A 22,953-nucleotide genomic window follows, 5' to 3' on the forward strand; every position below is an offset into this window, starting at 1 on the left:
CGATGATTGAATGCAATGAGTCGAAATTGGGCCACTTTTGAACAAATTATGAGCCTTGCTTATGACAATTTGCCAGGCTAACGCAACGACGAAACGCTTCAACCATAAGAGTTAGATATCTATGGCTGGAAAAATCATGATCTTGAAAATTTATTCAACAGGCCTGTTTTCCAACCATTCTAGGATCTGTGCAACAAGTGAGGTCTAATTTCGGTCAACCTGGTCAACCCAAAAGAGAAGAAACAGCCGGAAAATCTCAATGGCTTCAAGAAGGATCTGCAATAAGCGCTCCTCCACCCAGATCGGCTCCGACCTTGCTCTTGTACAAGTCATTCTTTAAGAATGATAACGTGGGTCACTCTCGAAATGAGACGGAGAGAAGTCCCAAGAATGCGCTTCAACGTCGGGGAAGGACTACTGGCAGACGAGGGAGAAGTCACCATTCAAGGAGACAGTAATTGAATTATCATATTTTGTACCACATTTAGCAATATACGAAATGAACATGCAGTAACTATAGACTAGATTAACCAGACTTGGGATCATTCGCAGGGCAGGTTGCTCAATGCTCATTTAAGTCTATCAAGAAAAACAACAAGGAGTCCCATCCAAGTGACCAAAAACCACACGAGAGTAGTTTAGTTGAAAGTCACTCATTTATTGTTGGGTTTGAAACTCATGTACTGAGTAGCAGGTTTGGCTGTTTGCCCAAAGGCAAGAAATATGGTGGAAAAAAAACCACTTGGCCGATTGTAAGTTTCTACACCGCCTTGATCCCAAGCGGTGCAATCTCACCCCAAACAGAACACATGGATGACACCACTTCAAATCAATCCTATTAATTGGCGGATATGAGTTCATGAGGATTGATTCTTCTTTGAATCCCAATCTACGCCAATCTTGGAACTGGTCCTTGATGCTTCGTGTCGGCCAAGTCCATGTCTCTGAGCTCTTTTAAGCTGATTCGGAGGTTATGGACGTTTCTGTAATGAATTTGCCGGTTTGACTCGTTGACTGAGGCGTGAGTACACATTTTGCACAAATATGTTGAGGTTCGAATGTGAATGGACTGCACGTGACGCATCATGTTGCTCTTGACTTTGCCAAACTTTCCACACAACTTGCAGGAAAACCCTTGCTTCCCAATTTCAGTTAAATGAATGGCTAAATGACCTGGAAATGAAGAAAAGAGCCCTGCGTTGATGAAATGAGGAAAAAAAAATCGACTGCACTGTATGTACAATGAAGACTGGTTTTGGCTTTTGACAAACAACAACTCGGATATCGTATATTATTTGTGTATTCTTTACGTGTTAGGAGGGCGGAGCATGGCCCACAACCGAACGAAAGCCGTGGGATAAAAGAAATGTGATTGATTCGTTCATTGGGATGATCGCGTCAGAGCCTGATGTTTCAGGCGGACTCGTTGTCGCTCAAACTCTTTCATCTCTTTAGTGGACATAACCAGATTGTGAACACTGCGATAATGCGCTTGAAGACTCTTGTTGATATTGAATGCTTTTTCACAGATTTGACAAATAAATCTTTCGTTCTGAAGGTGCTTGCTCATCACATGGCGTTTCATATCTCCTCCTTGGCAAGAACTCCGCCCACATATGTTGCATAAAAAGCGTTTAGAGTGCAGTTTCGTGCAAAAATCCTTCCAATCAGAACCTAAAACACAATGCAGAGAGAGACACACTATCATCTCCTGGGTCAACAATGAGATAACGCAAGTCACACGAAAAGCATTACTGCACGATGAGCTAATTAATCCAAAGAGGATGGCCGACCAGGATTGGATTGAAGATGAGCAAATCAAAATCTCTGAGCTTGGGCATCTCGATGAAGCTCTTCAATTTCCTTGCTCGACAAGATCAATTGATGCTTTTCTTTGTAATGATGCCGTCGTTTCTCCGCCGTGAAAAAGCTCGCGTTACAGAACTGACAGAACAAAGGGTTCTTGACGTGCTTGGACTGGATGTGTCTCATGATCGTGCTAGCATGACCCGTACTGAATCCGCAACACATGCACACATTTTTGCCATTTGGTAATCTCCGCAGGAACTGGCGCCAATCTGAAAGAATGGAACGCCCAACATTGAGTGGCTTCTACTCAGTTCCAGGTTGATGCGAGACACATTCTGTGCTTAGTCCAGGATAACTAAGCCTCAATACGTCGGCCGTGTTTCCAACACTAAAGACAAAAATGCGTCACGACTACTAAGCCAAGGACTGAACGAACCTCGATTGAATTTGAGCTCTACGATGAACACCCAATGACCGGGAACACTAGTTAAATGTAGCTAGTGTCAAGTCTCATGGGTATGCAGTTCAAATAGAACGATTTCCTTCCAGCCAGCCACCGTTCGAAGTACGTCGAGTGTACAAATAGTAGGCATGGGACTTGAGAGACATTCGAGCCTTATAATTGGGTTCAAATGCAAGAGGCCGATTGCGGATTTCAACCGGAAAAGTCCGGATTGGCGGCAAAATACAACTTCGGTCTAGTACTCTTCGTACTCTTGAAGAGGGTCCACTCCGATTGACTATTTAAGGACGAGTATGAGAAAAGTTTCCATCAGAAGTAAAACAGCCTTGCAATGTGCGACAAGTGTAAATACAAAGAGAGCGACAGCGCCTCACAATATGCAGCCAATCGCGTTTCGGTAGTGACCCAAACCATCGGACATATCGGCAGATGGCAACTGGAGAAAGTGGCGCTCCTCGGGTTCATATTCGTGCCGTTCTCTTGGCACGTCATGGCCTATCCATTACTATCCCAAGAAAAGGCTTATTGGTGCTCACAAGACCCATTTCAAGGAGAGGACATTGACGATGCTTGCCAAAGTGTGACCGAGGACTTTTGCCACGATTGGGACTTCGAGGAAGGACATGGGATCACCCTCCAAGAAGATTTTGACCTGGTCTGCCATAACGCTCACTTGCTGTCTCTTCGACAGATCATTTTCTTTCTGGGCATGCTCGTGGGGTGTTTAGTAACAGGGTATTTTTCCGACACGTTCGGTCGAAAAGCGTCCATGCTTGCCCTGATTGTGGTTTGGAACAGCGTGGCATTTTTCCACTTGTTCGCTCACGACTTCAGAATCTTGTTGGTCTTGCAATTTCTGTTGGCGTTTGCGAGTAATTCGGCTTGGACCATTTCGTGGGTCTGGATTATGGAAGTGGTGAGTGGGAAATGGAAAATCATTTTGGGCTGTGGTACCTTCATTTATTGGATCCTGGGTTACGTGTCCATCCCAATCATTGTGTGGTTGTTCCCTAACTGGCGAGACGCGTGGATGGCTATGTTCGTTCCCACGCCCTTTCTCCTACTGTATTGCTTTGTCATTCCGGAGAGCCCGGTTTGGCTACTTAGCAATGGCCGGGAAGACGAGGCCAAGGTCATCCTACAAACAGCGGCTCTCAAGAATGGACGATCCCCCATCAGTGAAAAGCGATGGCAAAAACTCATGCAGGATAACGACTTGGCCGCGACTGATAACGATAGGGATTTTGAGGCGGGCGATGATACGTCCTTCTCCTCCAGCTCCTCCTCTACATCGTCGAGCACGCCATCAGGATTGGTTTCCCTCGTCAAAACGCCAAACATCCGGAAGAGATCCCTCATTTTGTTCGCCATTTGGTTCGTGTGCTCTCTCACATACTATGGCCTCTCGCTCAATTCAGGAAGCATCGGCGGTGACATCAACATCACATTCACGTTCTACGGTCTCGTCGAGCTTCCGTCCATCTTCATATCAATACTGAGCCTCCTCACGGCAGGACGAAGAATACCCTTAATCCTATTCATGCTTGGGGCGGGTCTCAGCTGCATTGGAGCAGCCTCCATCCCCTCGGGGTACTTCACAGGGAATTGGCCATCAACAGCTTTGGGTGTCATGGGGAAATTCTGCGTTTCATCGTGTTTCCACGTGCTTTTTGTCTACTCATCCGAGATTTATGCCACACCGGCCAGAAATACGGGAGTGTCCATGTGCTCATTATTCGCACGAGCTGGAGGCATGATAGCCCCGTTTGTGGAACAACTGCGAGTGCTGAACCCGTTTCTGCCCGTGGCTGTGTTTGGTTGCTGTGCTATCATTGCTGCATTTGCTGCGTCATTCCTTCCGGAAACAAAGAATAAGGTTCTGCCGCAAACCATTGAGGAAAGCGAGAGCTTTGGAGATACCGACACACTTTGGAATGTGTTGTCCAATTTCAATAATGAAAGTTGTCAGAGCTTCCTGGAGCACGGCGAAGGATGCTCTTCTAACGACACGATCTAACCTCCAACCCATAAGCGCAACAATGACACCCGTACCAAAGCTTTTCAAACAAAATTTATCCTCAAGAGCTTTGAATAGTTCCAAAACTCATCACTGTAACATCAAACCTTTTTATACGTATATAGTCAGTGCCTGTAGCTACTATTGTAATATATCACTTAATCGATGGTTATGCGACGTGACCTTGAAATGAATAAATTGCCATTTTTAAAGAATGCTTTATTTGGTGTCAACACAAGAGTGCTCTAAGTTATGTCGCTTGCATATAATATTGAAAGAATTGTTTGTTTCATTCTGGCGATGGTTGCATGAGTATCAAAGTGAGAAAGAACCCTATCAAACCACGTTGTAGGTATAGTCTCGAAGCAAAAGGTTTCCGAAATAGATTAACCAGTTAGAAATGTGTATTTCTATCTTGGTTCAAGATCTATGTACGTAAAATGTTGAAGCATTCCTTCGTGAAGTCTTGCAATCATGAGCCAGGGATTACGCATTGGTTATCTTCAAGAGCATTTCTCGAATTTCGGTCAAGGTCAATTTCAAGCCATGCGCAGTCTCGTAATGAAGCTTTCTAATGTCCTCTCTTGAAAACACTTTATCACAAAATTGACACGTGAACTGGGGTCGAGTGTGTTTGGATATCATGTGACGCATCAAATTCGTCTTCCTTAGGGACTTTTGTCCACAAAGCTGACAAATCCAGCCCACACTAGAACAATGAATCATTGAATCCATAATGCCTGGAATGGAGAAATATAGGCGGTTCATCTAGCGTCATTGTTTTATTCTATATTCATATCTCAAGGATCACGAAAACATATCCATCGTTTCGAGGTCAAGGAGCTCTACTTCTTCGTTTTGGAACAATTCAAATTGCCTGCTCATTCCCAAACCTCAAGTCATAAGTGGCCAAATGACCAACTTAGGATTGGTACAATTGGTACGTTTTGAGGGCGCACATACACGCACACACGTACACACTTTGTTTTCATGCATTTCGAAGCCATTATCATTAGTTCACGAGGAACTTGTAAATTCAGTATCAAACATGTCTCTGATTTGATTCGATGTCAGGTTTAGCCCATGGCGTTTCGCATAATGGATCTTTCTGGTATCAGGTCTCGAAAATTTGGCGCTGCAAAAGAAGCAGGGCAGTTTTTTGTCTGTGTGCTTGGCAATCAAGTGGCGTTGCATCCCACGCTTGTCAGATACTTTGCACCCGCACATAAGACACACCCAACCAGTTCCATCCGGGATAGGCTTCATCATGGAATCGATATCTGTAATGTTAACGTAACTGGATGTTGAGCCAAGCTCCTCCATGGGCGATCATGACTACCTAGCCAACAAAGTTCTTAAAACAAGCCGTTGCTGCTTTCTCGTCTTTTTCTTAGAATGATCGCTGACAAACAGGCATCTACTTCTCATAGATGGATGGTCTGGAAAGATTGATGCTCCAAGCGTACAGAAGTGAGAGTAGCGAGCGCGCTGGGAATCGAATTGATCCGTCTCTGTGGTCTATTTCGAGCTACACCTCTAAGCAGTAAATGTGCTCAAGCAAACGACAAAGGTTTAAATTTGATTAAAATCCTTGTCTCGTTCAAAGAGACTCATTTGATGTAATAGGGTCCACGGTCCTTTTCTAGACGAAAGATATTCACAATCATTGATCTCATTGGCGTGTTACACAAAAACGAAATCATTTACTCGCTTTGCTTTTGTTTGTGCACCGTTATGAACACTTACAGTATGTACGTTCAAATGTGCAGCGAGCAAAAGCTTGCTTTTGCAATAATATAATTTGTAAACGAATCCATTACTCTTTTCGATTTGATTTGATAAGAAAAGTAAGAATGAAAACTAGTGGACTTCACTTATTGAATATTGTTAGTTGTTCGTGGAACATGGTGCTCATGCGGGGAGTGCTTAGGTCGGACATATGCATCTTCCAATGATGAGAATTTCTAATATTTTCTCCTGAGCCTTCCTACGTATCACAATGAATCAACGTGGCGTTGTCAACAAGCGCATGTTCACCCAACATGTACCATAAAATAATGGCCTTGGCACTACAACAACCATAACCCAAGCACAGATTTTATGATAGCGCTTGAATTTGCTAACAAATATTGCCAAGTAATAGGGTTCAATTGAAGTTTATTGCTCTTCTTTGATTCCATTACATCTGCAGTCTTTGGTTTATTTCAAGTTGAAGAATGGACCGGATCAAATCTGAGCCGAACGCGTACTACAAAGGATGCCTTGTATATTTCCACCGTCCGGAGCTACTTTTCAGGACAGACTATTCATTCTTGTTATCAAACATCTCGCTGATTTGCTTGGCGGTCAATTCGAGGTTGTGAATCCTCATAAAATGTCCGCGCCTAGCATCGGCACGCTTAAATGTCTGATCGCAATAGAAGCAAGGCAGAGAGAGGTTACAGTGTTTAGTCAAAACATGTCTTTTCATAGAGCTTTTTATACAGGCCCTCATCCCACACACCAAACACAACCATCCGGCTTCATCGGGAATGGATCGCATCATGGCCCTGTAATCTGTAAACAAATACGGCCATTTATGAGACGGGACTAAGATGCGTTCAATGATTACAGTTTCTATTGGTCATAGACACAATTTTTCTAACCTTGACAACTAGTGAATCTACTACCTCGATCTGGAGTGAAGCCTAGCCAAGGAAGCAAAGTTTAAGCAGAACAGCCCCTGGATTTGCTTCCAAACTCGCAATTTCAAAGCCGACTAAAATAATTTAGTATGCATCAAATTATGGGTCGTCTAAAATGAAACATAACTGAATCACCAAACGGATGAATGTTCTCGTGCATTATACTGAACCTTAAAAGATATATTTTGACGTCGTAAGATACACTATTGGAGCATTTCCTTTCTCTGCTGAGATGAGATCTTGAGGTTGTGGGCTTTTAAGTACCGAAAACTTCTTTCTCTTCTCTTCTCGGGTTAATGTTCTTTCACAACAAAAGCATGGCAGTCCATGATTGGCATGCTTACGAAACAATACGTCTCTTTTTGCAAAATCTACTACTATTCCCCGCCTCGTTTGAAACGGATATCATTAATTATGTCCTATATTAACTGAAACGAACCAAACTTAAACTATTTTTGGGGTTTCTACTGCATTTGAAAGCCATATAAAGGATCCTCGCTCACAACTTTCCAATAAGGCTTTCTATCGTAATTTTAGCCATATTCATATTTATAGAGAATATCATGTTTCAACAATTAAAAGAGATATCTCAATAACAGGCAGTTGTTGGCTTTATACATATCTTGGGGACTCGAAGATCACCAGTGAAATATCAATAGCTTTTGCGAGATCTTCACAGATGACTCGTTCATTGAAAAGCAGTCTTTCGAATCAGTTTCATCTACTTTTATTGAAAATAACAAGGAATAACTGAAAAAATAACTGGTCAATCAAACATTTCTCTAATTTGCTGAGCTGTCAAATCTAGCCTGTGGCTTTTGGAATAATGAATCTTTCTCGTATCTTCTCTCGTAAAGGTCTTGGCACAATAAAAGCAAGGGTGTCTGTTTGAAGTGTGCTTGCAACGGATATGTCGCTTTAAGACTTTTTTGTTGGTGGTATTATAACCGCATACCAAACACACCCAACCATTGTCATTTGGAATCGCTTTCATGAATTCGTTCAAATCTGGAAGCAAGCAAATGGGACTGAAATTAAAAGACGACGGCCAAACGAACGAACCAACATCCTTATATTTCAAATCGATCCAGCAGTAGGACAGAGACCGATGTAATTGAAAGTTCTTCGATCTAGTATCAAGCGGTCAATGAAGTGCATGAAGGGCAGAGAGCAAAGCGAGACTTCAGCCAAGAGTAAGGGTCATTTTGCGATTACTTCGGAGGACGGGTTTTGCCCATGAGTCCCTTTCAGGTGTCTCCGCCTGACATCTTTTCTGGAATAAGTTTTATCACAAAATGGACAAGCATATCGGAGTGACGTGTGCTTGGTCATTATATGCCTTAGAACCAGAAATCTCTGGTCTTGTCTGAATTCACATTTCTTGCAAACCCAGCCTTGTCCCGAGTTACATCGGCGTAAGTGCTCTGACCCCAAGGCTTCCTCTGCAAAAAAGAACGGGACGGTCGATCACATGAACAGTACACCGTGCATCAGTTATTGAGGTTGTTGGGTGTGGCCGATGAAGGTTGTTCCAAAGCGAGTGGAACCTTAATTCATGTGAGGATGTGAGGTGCTTCTTACAACTAAGAACCCTCCACCAAATGTGTGCCATTCCTTTCGAGAGCTCTAATTTCCGCTGCCGACATGACCAAATTATGAACCCTCTGGAAAATCCTTTTCCAGAAAGCTTCCTGACTAAATATTATTGGGCAGAATTGACATGGAAAAAGAATATTTGTGTGCTTAGCGATGACATGACGGGACATTCGACTTCTTGATATCGAATTAAATGCACACTCCTTGGAAGCCCATCGAACCTTTCCGGACGCCATAAATTTGGTCATTAATCGATCCGCCGCTTCTGCAACTAACAGAGCACAGGTTCAATTGAAGTACAAATGAACAATATGTATGTTCGATAGGAAGCAACGTCGTCCCTCATTGGTCTGTCATTTACATGGCAGAGTTTCAGATCTGCACCATGGCGAAGCCATAGCCGGATATTCCCGGGAAATTGAAAGAGAGTTAGAATAATACTTCAAAGAAGTACTTGCATAAGTGTTGAAGGCAATTAATACTAACTTCTTTCTACTCATAAATTTTAGCTAGCTATTTATTTAATAACTCGGGTCTTGAGCGGGATGTTCTAAAAGCAGCTAAAGTGATCCACTCAGCAAAAGGAATGATCCAGTGATCAGAACATGTGTTAAATAAATCGTTCATCATATTTTGTGATTTACGTAAAACAAAAACAAGAACACATGGCACCGAAACAAAATTCTTCAGAAGTACCCCACATATTGGGATTATTAATATCAATTTTTCGTCAATTTGTACGGTGATTTAAGATGTGTGCGTACTTTAAAGAAAGTCAAAAAGCATTATACACCTCAAAATTTGCAATTTTGGGTTGACCAGAGTTCAATAATGCTTGAAGAAAAAAAATTCGGGCCAAACTAAAAGGGTATTTCTCAGTATTTCTCGTGCTCGTTTTGGCCAAGCGAACCTATCGTCTTCCCCCCGTTTGAGAACAGCTCGCTCGGCGTCTCATCGAGCAACAGCATCCGGTAGCAAACATATCCGACAACGAATTTCTTCTCGATAAGCCTCATTCAGTAGGGTCTGGGGTCAAGCGCCAACTTGTGGTGGTCCCAACTTTGAAGTGACATGTGGAAGGGTTGCTCTGAAGACACCGAATGACACAAGACCATTCTGAGACCTAGTTACCAAGTTAGCGTCCTCTAACCAAATGCAATTTGAATAATTCAACAAGACAAGTAAGACGAAAATCGAAGGAACTATATTTTACAGGAATGATCTAGCGCGCGTACTTCGTTTTCTTTTGGCCAATCCAACCACAAAAGGAAACGCAATCCACGGTGCTAATGCTAGTGCTAGCAAGTACTGATCGGCCAGAACACACTATTGCTTTGGCACCTTCCGCTGGTTCGCCTCTTCAATGAGGTCTCTTATTTGTTTCATACTAATCTCGAGTCCGTGATGGCGTCTGTAATGCTTATGCCTATCATGTTCCTGCGCCCAACTCTTGTTTTGACAAAAATGGCAGGGAAATCGAGTGGAAGTGTGCTTTGACAGAATGTGACGCTTCAGGTGGTGCTTCAACTTGGCAGATTGTCCGCAAATTTTGCACATGTGCTTTCTAATCCCAGGAATTCTGGTCATCATTTCTTCAGCTTGACATTCTGCAAAACAAGTACAAAGTGGAAATTGGAACGGGCACGACTGACGCATGACCTCTACGTATTTCTACTACAATTACTACAACAACAACAACTACTACTACTCGTCTTAATAATATGGCTACGAGTACGTACTATGACAGCAATTTTGAAAACAACTACTTCAACTGCTATTGACATGTATTCAAAGGCCATTCGGCAATTTATTTGATCCCTGGGATCAATCGCTTTAACTCAATTGTGGGAATAAAGATGACGTTTACAAAAAGTTCTTTGGTTTTGGACTACGAATTTTCAAGAGTGGAGTGGAGCACGATCATTTCCTTCTTTCTTCCTCCCTTCATTTATTTATTTATTTCATGGCACTCATTTCTTGAATCATCACTCTAGCTTGGAACGTGGTCAAATTGAGCCCGTGGATGACCTTATAATGATTCAATCTATGCCCTTCTTGAGAAAAAGACTTGTCTTCGCATAAATGACATGCATATCGAATGTTGGTGTGCTTGGACACAAAGTGACGTCGTACATGATGTCCGGCCTTAGATGTGTAGTCACATAATCTGCAAATGTAGTTGCCCGTTCCAGGTATTTTATAAAGCATTTCCGTTTTTGAAACTGCAAAGAAAGAAGAACCAACCAATCACTTCCAGTCGAGATTTGCATTCATTACGTCACTGGCTACCTATGCGGTCAGATTAGCACAAAAAAACGCAGAATTATAGTTTTAACTATTGGTTCATCATGGCTAGAATACAAGCATGTTTCCCAGATCTTTTGTGTTGTACCTCAAGATACAAGCTTGGAAACTTACAGACTTAGGTTCAAATGAGCTTACTATCCCGTTCTTATCTAACGTTGCATGCACCGTAGAGGTTAGAAAGTGGGACTGATTTTTCCTGAAGCTAGCTCTAGCACTCTATAATTAGAGATAATTCATCGCTTAGATATCTTCCTTATCTGGCACTCGACTAAGTAGGAAGACTGAAAACTGAGGAACTTCGGAATATTTCGTAGTGTTTTATATTGCAAGTATTACTGTACAAGCCATTTTTAAATGGTTGATCCAAATTCATTGTGTATTTGGAAATCCTTCTTGTTCAATCAAGTCTTTTATCTGATTAAACGACAAAGAAAGTCCGTGGACCTTTTTGTAATGATTTTGTCTGTGTTGTTCTGTGGTAAAAGTTTTGCCACAAAAATGGCAAGAAAATCGGATGTTCGTGTGCCGAGCGAACACGTGTCGTTTTACATTCCGCCTTGAACTTGATGTGTACCCACACACTCGGCACATGGCAGTGTTGGTTCCAGGCACCACACCAATCATATCGTCCACTGTAAAGAGATCCAGAAGAAAACGCCAGTTGGATCACATACGTTCTTTGAACAATTATTCCGAACAAGTATTCCAACCAATATGTGGCAAATGAACGAACATGTTCCAGTACTTGATACAACTTTCACGCCGTATTTGCTCTCCTTGGAGAGCAAAATATTGTCGTTAGTGAAAGGGCAACAATTTTTTCGAAGGTCTCTTTTGCTGATGCTTATTAATCAAGCCCAATGGTTGGTCATGCCTCGCAAGTTAACCTTAAAGGACCATACTAGGAGGGCTAGCTTAGACAGTATTTATCAAAGTAAATAATTTCTACTGACAGAGCTCTAGCTTGGAACGTGGTGAATGACATAGCAATGGTACAATCTATAACAGCCTAAAACCATGTATTGACACAAATTTAGCCAGTGAGTCGAATGTAGGTTTTTCCATGCAATAGAAGTTACTGCAACGATACAAAATGATGAACGGAAGTTGAATGATTCAGACCTTTATTATTCTCTTTTTCACTAAACGATATATCCCTTTTTCTGTTCCAAATTAGGAATCGACTATCCTTCCTCAATGAAACAATCGACTTCAGAGAGCCATGGGAATTTGCATATTATGTTAATCTATTTTTCGCGGACAGTTTCTAACCGTTACTTACAAGGAATGTACAAACTCATTGTACATTTTCAAATCCTTCTTGTTTAAGCAATTCTTTAATCTGAGCAGTCGACAAACTAAGTCCATGGACTTTTTTATAATGGCTTTGTCTGTGTCCTTTAGTGGTAAAAGTCTTGCCACAAAAATGACATGAAAATCGGATGTCCGTGTGTCGAGCGAACACGTGCCGTTTTACATTCCGTCTTGAATTGGATGTGTAGCCGCACACTCGACACATGGCAGTGTTGGTTCCAGGCACCACACCAATCATATCGTCCACTGTAAAGAGATCCAGAAGGAAACGGTAGCCTGGTCACTTTGTCATATTTTTACGCTCAATGTAAATATTCTTCGAAGACACACTTTGGCAAATAAGCGGCAAGATCAACAATGACGATCACGAGTTATCAATACCACTTATTACGTACACGAAAACCGTGCATGGCTTATTACCGAATACTGCTTCTTATCCAACAACTCTGCCCTCTTAGGGAGGCAAAATGTTGCAGGTGTTTGCATACTTTTTTGATCTACCGTTCTTAGGATTAGGAGACTTTTCTGCCAATATGCTTCAGTTATCGCAGAAACTATAACTGAAATTAAGAAAATTTCATCCTTTAAAACAGACGAACGATTGAACTAACGCCGATGATGGGATTGGAAAGAACAATGTCCATGATAGGGACTGACTCATTGTGCATTTGAAAAACACTCTTGTTGAACCAATTTTCGAATTTGAGTTGAAGTGAGACTAAGCGAGTGATCTCTCTTATAATGAATTTGTCTTTGTCTGTCTATAGTGAATGTCGTGCCACAAAAATGGCAGGGAAATCGGATACTGGTGTGCTTCGAAACCACGTGTCGCTTTACATTTCCGCTGATGGTGGACGAGTACCCACAAGTTCGACACATGGAAGTGGTTGTTCCGGGTATCAAACCAATCAAAACGTTCACGGTAAAATAATCCAGAAAGACACTTGCCTCGTCAACTTAGCCACATGAACCAACACTTGATTCTTCCGAACCAATGTGGACGACAACTATAAGGTATTTGCTAAACTAACATAATCCATGGAAATATAGACTTAAGTATGCAACAAAAAAGGAGGCCATTCCTTATTGGTTTGTGTTGGTCATGTGGTTTGTCATGTTTATACTGGTTCAAAAAAGATTAGATCAATTCATTACAATGTCAAGTCAAAGTTTTCTCAAGAACATTTGGTGGCTAGAGCCCAATTCAAGTCATTCAAGGCTCTCGTGTTGGTTCTCAAACATTTCTCTAATTTGAGAGGTCGAGAGAGTAAGCCCATGTCGTTTTTGGTAGTGAAGTCTTCTATCTCCTTCTTGACTCAGAGTGGCACTACAAAACTGGCAGGGATATCGAATTTGTGTGTGCTTCGACACTACGTGCCTTTTGACATTTGGCTTTGAATTCGAAGAGTAGCCACAGATCTTACACAACACGGAGGTGGTTCCAGGTATGTGGGTTATCATAGAAAGCACTGGAAAAATGAAGGAAAAAGTTCCCTTTCATCAACGTCGTCACATCAAACCTGGCATCAACAAAGTTGGAGGTTGCATGATTGCCAGTTTGTTTGTTATGGCTTAACTCTACGTAGAATGAGCTAATTGATCTGACCAAAGATGCCCTATTATGTAAGTCGTAAACTGACGGCAACTGCCCGAGGTTACATTCTTGAATAAATAAAATAATAATAATAAAAGGGAACTTTAGTTTGGACCTCACACATTTATTTTCTTGCGTTTTCTTTTTCGATCATATCTCTTATTTGGCTAGTTGTTAAGCTCAGTTTATGGGCTATTTTGTAATGGCAAACTCGGTTCCATTCGATTGAACACACTTTGGAACAAAATTGACAAGGATATCGAACTTTGGTATGCTTTGAAATAACATGACGCTTTATGGCATTTTTGAACTTGGACGAGTACCCACAAATCCTGCAGACAGAGTTCAACGTTCCCGGAATTGATGTTATCATGTCCTCCACAAGTACTGCAAAACCAAATTGGAAGGAAGTTTTTATTCACTGCCTCCTTGTTCCATGAGCCAACGAAGTGGCAATTCTTCAACGAAAGTGTCTAGCAATGATGCTTATTAAAGAAACCTTTCAAGTGCGGGACCCAAACACATCCACCACTTCGAGGCTGAGGTATACAACATCTTCACTCTTCATCGAACTACCATATTTCGAGACCAAAATTTGCCGAATAAACACCATGTATTCCAAAAACGGTAGTTCGATTTGATAATCCCTCCATTGCTCGAACTTTTCCTTTCTTCTTTGTTTAGTATGTCATCAGAACTTTTAGATTAGGATAGACTTGCCCGGAAATTTCGGTATGATGGGCTGAGTGCTGATGGCCGCGGTCATGCGCGAAATCACTCGATGGCTCGGGTTGACTTGAAACATCAAGTTCGTTGCGTTTTAAGTGCATATCATGCATCATGAACAACAGCCAATTAAAGCTTTTGAAATTTACATTTCTGTAACTAAACTCGCCAATCATCTATTCAGACTATCTCCTGATGCAACGGCAGTGCAATGGCTTCTAATGTCAGCGAGCGTAAGAGTTACGTTGTGCGAGGTCCTGTAGTGGGTTTGGAGGTCACTCTCCAATCCATATTTCTGAGCACAAAGGTTGCACTTATATTTGTCCTGCGGCATGTGCTTCCTAATCACGTGTCTCTGCATGACCGACTTAAGGGCCATCACCTTTCCACACACTAAACACCAAAACCCATTCGAGACTTTGCGATACATGGTTTGCACAAAATCTGCAATAGAGCAAGAAAAACTGCCACTAGTGAGACAAAGTACTACTTCAAAATTGAGTGGCCATGTAAGACTTCCGTCACAAAAAACATGAACCATAAGACCGACCAACAGGTCATATTTGACATCTTCAATTGAGACACGTAGGTACGGAACTTCTCTAATGCTGTTTTGAAGGACCTTTCGAGTTCAATCGAGTTTCAACGAATACTTTTGTAGCCTAACCGTTGGGTGACATGCATTTCGGAGACAATTTGCATTTTCAGTCTCCAAAATTCTGGATGAGACCTCATGAAGTGATGGGCGGTAAGATAAAAATTTCACTTGAGAGCAGCCATCGTAATACAGTTAAAAAAACAGGTTTATTCACTGAAAAGATGATCAATCTCTCGGGCACGTAACACAACGCCATGCTTTATTTTGTAATGGTTTTGGAGATCGGACTTGTCTTTGAATTTGAAGGTGCAAAATTTACAAGGAAAGGGGGTGGCTTTCATATGGATTCTTCTGATATGCTTTTTGACGTTCGCAGATAATTTGCTCTTGTAGCCGCAATGCCTGCACATGGATTCCTTGTTTAATTTCACCATATGGTCCTCCACTTCAAAGATGTCCCAATATTCTGCAAGAAACGAAGTTTCTCAGACTGTGGTGACTTCGTCAGTAAGACAAATCATTTTGAGGCCAAAGGATCACAAGTTGTGTCACTCACTGTAATACGAGGTGAAATCAATCCAAAATGTGAACGGGCTCATATCTCAGTAATTGAAAGAGTATTGCTCTCTTTTTTTTTGTTATCGCTCAAGCTATTAACAGAAGAAGTTGGGGAAGCTGTCAACGAATGAGAACGTGCTCGTAACCATTTACCAAGCATATCTCGAGGCTTCATAAGAGCTTCCCCATAGAGATACAAGAGCTGTGCTTTCACTTAGGGAGAGAAGCAGAAGTTCACCGGGACCAGAGCCGGGCAACGGAGCGAGCATTGGATGAGCGAAATCCGACTGGTGGCCAATAATTCATTGACTAAGCATAACAGAAATTGTTCTGAATGGAAGCTCTGCCCTATTGGGAAAAAAATCACATCCTCCGTCACTCCGATCAAGTCGTTTGCTTGGGTCTCAAACCCGTCCCAAAGGTTACAGGAGATCGGAATGATGTTATCGGTATTGATGTTGACAATCGCATATCATGCGTTGGAGCCAAAGACCATTTGCTTCTTCGTGAGGCTGTGACAAAAGTTTTCGAGGACCGGGGAATTGTTTTGCTTCATTTTGCGTCTTCATTCGATCTTGCAGAATACCGTCTCAATGAAATTTTGATTTTGCCCAAGAAATGACAAGCCTTGGCAAGTTTAACGCCAGAATATCGAACAGGTTTTTTTGGAAAGGATTAGTTTAATGACTTCATCTGAAGTCAAGTTAATCTTATTGGATGTGCTAGTAGCTCGAAACATTGTCAGTGAATCAGTAAATGCCACAAATTCTTGACAAACCATGCTAATACATTTATTAACTCTTGGCAAATGGGAAAAATGTTTAAATTTTCCCATATTGGTGCGGGCATCACTTCCAACATATATGTGCACCACTTTTAAATATTTGGAGGGTGAAGGGCGACCAACTCTTTTCTCGAGAGCGGCATCTTGTGTCGCCTTTTGTAGTGATCTTGCTGATCCTCAGTGGTTGCCATCATGGCATCGCATAACGTGCATGCAAATGGCTTTATATTCAGATGCTTTCGTCTTACGTGTCTGACAACGTGTGCTCGAGAGCCTTTATACCCGCACAATCTACACATAAGAATACCACTACCCTCCGTTGCCGTCAAATATGGTAGCACGTAAGAGTCACTGCATAAATCTGAAAAGCAGATGAATTCAAACTTGAGATAGAAAATATCTCCTCTAATGCAATGCAAAATTGACACCAAAAGCCATCGATTAAGGCCTCACTGCATATTCATAACAGGATCGTCTTAAAGGGCAAATATCAGTTTATCACATGATATCCCTAGGTACAAATGCAGTTGATCAGAGAAAAATATTGTTACATTTAATGATTTTCACCTTGCAAAAGTCCCATTTCGATGATAATTTAAAGCACAAAAGGTTTCTTACCTTATAGTACCTTATTTAATATTGCGCTTGACACTTTTCACGGCTATCCCCATGATAACATTTCGGGGTAGGAGGCTAGATTGAGAACTACAGAGTTGTTTTCATTGACTCATATCCCTTGTCTCTACATCATAGCAGAAAGATATTGAACGTTGGATCATCACTGGAGCAATGCACAGTCTCTGCCTTTTTCAAAGGCAATTTGTCAGCTCTAAGGTATGGAAAAAACCGACCAAACATTGAAAAAGGTTCGGAAATAAAGGTAACATGATGGATGCCATGTGGTACTACGACCTGGCAAAACTCTTTATTCAGTGAGAAAATCATCGATTGCGCGAGCCCTTTAAGTGATCCGATGTTTCTTTCTGAAGCGATACTTGAGGTTAGACTTATCTTTGCAACTGCATCCCCAAAGTTTTCAAGAAAATTTTCATCAAATATGCTTTGCGACAAGGGGAAGTTTTTGGTTCTCGTAACCACTATGCCTGGACATGGTTCCCGTGTCCAATTTTACGTATCTTTTTCTGTAAACTCAGCAAGAAAAATTGGGCTCTTAGTAGAGATACACATTTCCTACCTAGTACTATAGGCATGACAGCAGCAAACTAGTATAACAAAAACTTTATTCAAGAACCTTAGTGACAACAAGCTTCGAACCAGCTCATAGCATTTGGACATGAAAATCTCAAGAAATGTACTTTCCAAATGAAATAATTCAATCTGCAGCATTTAACGGGTGCCAAATGGCTCACTTTCAGCACAGAAATGTGGACGAAAACAGATTCTTATCTTTGAATCAAGTATACACGGGTGGGGTAAAAAGGGCGGCCAACTCTTTTCTCGAGAGAGCCATGTTGTGTCGCCTTCTATAGTGATCTTGCTGATCATCAGTGGTTGGCATCATAGCATCGCACAGGGTACAAGAAAACGGCTTTATTTTCAGATGTTTTCGTCTCACGTGCTTGCTAACGTGTCCTCGTGAGCCTTTATAGCCGCACAACCTGCACATATGAATACCACTACACTCCGTTGTCACCAAATATGGTTGCACGTAAGAGTCACTGCATACATCTGAAACAGACCAATTGACGAATTCAAATTTGAGATACAAGCTATCTCCTTCCTTATTTTGATGGCACCAAAGGGCTTCGTAATTCGTAACAGTTAAGGTTCTATTTTCAAGACCAGTTTTCCAGAATATTGTGCTCTCATAAAAGCTGCAATCTACAGAGTTGTCTCGAATTATCGTCGCTTGCTAAACAAGAAACTGATTGCTCTGCACTTCATCAGCACATGTCTTTGTTTCAAAAACTGTTTGCAAAAATGCTCTGAGGCATCCCTAAGAAGTTGAAGTTGAACAATGTAAATTTGTTTGCCAGTTGTGAAACTATGAAAATGTAGCGATATTATTAAAATTTATACATATTATTTCAATCTAGGGAACGCTAATCTAACACTTCCACGTGCTCATTTTTGCCCTCGGTCGACTGGCAAATCATGTTGCAATTCAAGAATTACTTCCGTCTAGAGGGTGCGATATGAGTAGAAATGCATTTTATGTTTCATATTTCAAGGGAAAAATATTGCGCCAGGAACAGTGCTCGGGTTAGGAAGGAGCCTTGTCAATTCTTTTAGAGTAAGATTCAATTTATGGCGTCGTTTGTAATGTTCTTGAAGATCCTCTCGGGTAGACATCAGGGTTGCGCACATGGTACACGAGAAGGGCTTAATTTTCAAATGCTTCCACCTCACATGTTTTAAAACATTTCCACGGTTAGCTTTGTAACCACAAACTCTACACATTATCTTCTGCCCGGAATCACTGGCTCCCAAATAAACATCAAGGCTTGAGTCATTGAGAATATCTGAAATGCAGATGGATCTCTTTTAAGGAGGGACTTGCGCCATGATGGTCGTTCAGCTTTCCTTATTTTTTACAACTCCAGGAGGACGGCGTCAGTCTCTGCCTAACACTTGGAAGGCTCTATGGCGTAGATGGTAGATATAAATGAGTACGAATATGGACTATGCCGGCTTTACGACTATTCGCTTTTTCTTGGTAAGCATCCGGGTTTATTTTGGGAGCATGGACTGTACATCAAATTTAGGCATGATACAAATCAAGCCCGATCAATTTCGGCGATTTGTTGAGATGTTAATCTTAAATTGTGTTTGGATTTGTAATGCTTTTGGCGTTGATTGGCAGTCTTGAACTTGACTTGGCACATATGGCAATGAAAAGGCCGGTCTTTAGAATGTCGATATTGAATGTGAGAGATGACAGAGGTTCGAGAGTTGGAGCTGTAAGTTTTGCAAACTCGGCAGATGAATCCTACGTTTTCAACGTAAAAAACGAGGCTGTCAACATCGGCGTTACCCATGGCTGGAATATACCAACAAGAAAACTACGCTTCAATCCAAGGAATACTTCTGAACTTTGAGTTCTTTTCCCATTTTGAAGTAATGGTCTGTCACTTACCAGCTACTTTGAGAAGAGAAAAAAAAGCCACCTAAATTTGACCTAAGGTTCTTCTAGATTCACGTATTTCGTGGTCTAAGCTAAATTGTGAAGTATATTACCCACAATCATAAAACAAATTCATTAAGCTGAGAATATTTTATTGAAATTCTTCAGTACTTATTTCGGAAGGGCATTTGTGACAAATACATGGAATATAAGCAAAGGGCAACAGTTTAGGGATACACATTCGCTTTATGTATATCATGAGTATGTTGAAAGTGGCTTGATCCTTTTGCAAGATGAAGTTAAGTGGAAGAATTTTGCCATGGCCGTAAAAAAACACATTTCAAACATATTGCCGCAATCACGGCCGAAAATGTCTTCTGAACTGTGTTCGAAGGACATTTTTCAGCGAGCAAGAGGAAAACTGCCAGAGGTTGTGTCCATCTCGCGAATCTGCTTTGAAGTTAAAGACAGGTTGTGCACTTTTTTATAGTGAATTTGTCTATGTGGTTCGCCTGGAAATCGTTTCGAACACATCTGGCAACCAAAAGGACGTGATTTCAAGTGACGTGCTCGCACGTGGTTTTTGACAATGGTTATTGAAGAAGAGTAACCACACTCTCGGCAATGATAGCCGACGCCAGGCACTTCAAGTATCATGGATCGCACTTGAATCTCATCCCCAAGCGCATCTGAAACAAGTTGGAAAACTTCAAGCTCTGATTCCTAATTGGTACCTAACAAGAGCAAGACTTATTCGTGTAGAGGAATGAAGACTTTGGAAGCCTTCGATAACTGCGCTTTCCTCCTTTGTTCTTCAATTTAGTTGGTCGGTGACATCATCTACATAGTCAAGGCGCGACCAAGTAGATCCACATCCCCCTAACGTCAACCATTTTGTTTTCCAAGGTCACGGTTCAACCAAAAACATATTTACTCAAGGAAGTTTTGACACGTCTTTTAATTGCTTGCACATAAAAAATACAAGATTTCACGAACGCTCAACTCCAGTTCAAGTGATTTCTAACAAAATGTAGTTTCAATGCATAGGAATTAGACTCCTTCAAAACACTACGACAGATTAGGCAAGCGTATAAATTCTTGTTCTTGAGAAAGTTCGTACTGAATTTCACATAGGCCTCCAAATTTGTTGTGAATTCACGATTCGACTTCATATGTGACATCACGTGCTTTCGGAGGTTGCCCAAGTTCTTCTGCCTGCATCCACATGCCAGACACTCGTATTCCCATCCTAGTTTGACAGTGTTTTTCTTTACGAAGTCTCCAAGAATGGTCGTGATAGTATGAACAACGGATTGACCTGATAACAAAAAGACCTCTTTATTAAAGAGAGTTCTTTATCTTGAGGTGCCATCTTCGCCATGTAGATGCTTTGCAATGAAATGACAGATTAGAGAGGACTTTCTCATTTTCAGCATTTTCTGACAGATTAAGCACATGAATAAGCCAGCCTTCATTTTAATTGTCCGCGAGAACACAAAGTTGTTGACCCTAGCAAACAAATCGCCACCCTTGTCCATGTGTTGCACAAGATGATAACGTAAGTTGGAAACGTCTCTGTGGTCGGTTCCACATCGCACACATATCAATGAGTTTCCTCTTTTACCCGAGAGTGGGCCAAGATAGTTGGATACGTCGTGACAGAGTCGTTCCAAGGCCTCTTTCTCCTCCACTGACGGCCCTAAACCAAGAGGGAAAAACTATACGGGCCGAACATTCGATATACAGACAACTTTACTTAGGACTCCGTCATGCTGACATTTAAAATCAAGGTCAGTTATTCAGCGAGAAGAGAGTTTTCACATTATTCTTCAAAGCCAACGTGTATTTGATTTGCCTAACTCGTTATAACTAGCAGTAGAATCCAATCCACTTGAGAAAAGCAACACGAGTCAAGTTCTCGGTAGGGGTGGATTTTGAGTCGGGTCAAAACTCTCGTCTGAGAGACAACCGAGGTGTTTAGTACAAAAATGATCGCGAATTCTTCTCGATCCACGGGTAGCTTTCAAGACTCTCTTACAAATCAGACACACAAACGTAGCATTATTGTCGTGGTCAATAACAAAAGGATCAATCAGCTCGTGAAAATGCTTTTCAGCAAGTTTCTCCTTGGCAAAGAAATGGCTCAACAAGTGGACTTCACAATTGAAGCGATCCCTGTTGTTTTGTGGACAGAGATAACACTGGTAACTCCCATCAACCAGGCGGGTATGCATGGTGCTCAAATAGTCTTGGATTCGAATTGCTAAGGCCCTCAAACCTACCGAAAAAACAATGCTTTTATGAACGTGTCGTCGTTTTGTCGTTATTCAACTATGGACAAGGTTTAACATTCAACCAAGAAACATGACTTATATTTGATTAAAGCAGTAGATCGTCGGGGGATTCATCTAGATCAACGGGTCCGTCTCCTTCGACGAGGGAGACCAAGGGACTTGCTACGGACTCGGAGAGTGCCCCTTTACATGTGAAATGCTTCGAATAAAAATGAATGCGAACAGAAGAGAAAGAAGATTTTAGCGGTCTTTGACAAATCTTGCAAGTGTAGAGATTCTTCTCCAACATGATCACATTGGAAGTGATTGCTGCGTCAATGCTTGTCATAAGATGACATGCCTTAGGCAGGTGAGTGATCAGATGTTTTCGAAATTTAAATACATCCTTCACTTTGTATGGGCAAACGCGACAAGCGTAAAGCCCTTTGGTATGTTTGGTGTTTTTTTCGAAAAACTTTGTGATATCCTCCGCCAACTTGATGGTTTCAAGAGCAAATTTGGAATCATCATTCTTATCTGAAGGAGAAGAGAAAGAAAGCTACATAATATTCACCATAGTAGTCAGAGAGTGACATACAATTGCTTGAATAACAGCTAAGGTGAATAGGTATCTTTCTTAGTCTCCAATCGAGTGAACGATAAAGTACGTTCCAACTTTAAGATTGAGCAAACATTCAGGTTTAGGTTTGTCAAGTATCATTGTCAAGGCACTTCTTGTTTATTGATCTCCCTTGTCAATGCATTGATCAAGATTTAAGCCTTTCAATTCAGGATGTATCGAGTACAAGTGGCATTGTAGTGACGGTCTGGATGGATATTTAGAGCGGCACACGGGACAGAAGTACGTTTCATTTGATTGAAAATGCACCCGCACCATGTGCCTTTTCAAATTTTCCCTGTGTCGAATAATCGTACCACAGATTAGACAAAGATGACCCCCTGCCACTGGGGTGAACTTTGAAGAAAGCAGGTTCTTAATATCTGCAAGGTAATACAGAATTCCATCACATCCTTGAGACCAGTCAAATCGACGCTGATTCCGTCAATTCATCTTGCAGTTTTTGAGGCGTTTCATCACACGTGTTACTACTATTTGTCGGCCCTTTCGACGATAGCCTACCTGA

The 22,953-nt window shown here is 41.5% G+C and overlaps 3 protein-coding genes across 42 annotated transcripts in view; 2 read left to right on the top strand and 1 right to left on the bottom strand.

Annotated features, from left to right (window-relative positions):
* Window positions 1-519, top strand: part of LOC131885269 (uncharacterized) — a 1,839-nt gene extending 1,320 nt beyond the window's left edge. For both annotated transcript variants that reach the window (XM_059233277.1, XM_059233278.1), the window contains exon 3: window positions 184-519. In XM_059233277.1, the coding sequence (XP_059089260.1) occupies window positions 184-458 (275 nt within the window). In that variant the 3' untranslated portion in view covers window positions 459-519. The remainder of the gene's footprint in view (window positions 1-183) is intronic.
* The window catches only part of LOC131885264 (broad-complex core protein isoforms 1/2/3/4/5-like), a 53,713-nt gene that overhangs the window by 29,006 nt on the left and 1,754 nt on the right, over window positions 1-22,953 (bottom strand). The window contains exons 2-3 of one of the 39 annotated variants that reach the window (XM_059233233.1): window positions 9,911-10,176; window positions 8,280-8,415 (exon numbers count right to left, since the gene is read on the bottom strand). The exons of 12 other annotated variants lie outside the window; for them this stretch is intronic. In XM_059233233.1, coding sequence (XP_059089216.1) covers window positions 8,314-8,415; window positions 9,911-10,176 — 368 coding nt within the window. In that variant the 3' untranslated portion in view covers window positions 8,280-8,313. 26 more of the 39 variants (XM_059233241.1, XM_059233239.1, XM_059233265.1 and 23 more) reach the window with 26 other exon arrangements.
* LOC131885261 (solute carrier family 22 member 15-like) lies at window positions 2,576-4,459 on the top strand. Its single transcript, XM_059233229.1, has one exon. It carries the CDS (start codon window positions 2,604-2,606, stop codon window positions 4,287-4,289), a length of 1,686 nt encoding a protein of 561 aa, XP_059089212.1. The 5' UTR covers window positions 2,576-2,603; the 3' UTR covers window positions 4,290-4,459.

This window comes from Tigriopus californicus, chromosome 8 (assembly GCF_007210705.1).
Source record: "Tigriopus californicus strain San Diego chromosome 8, Tcal_SD_v2.1, whole genome shotgun sequence".
Lineage (NCBI taxonomy): Eukaryota > Metazoa > Arthropoda > Copepoda > Harpacticoida > Harpacticidae > Tigriopus > Tigriopus californicus.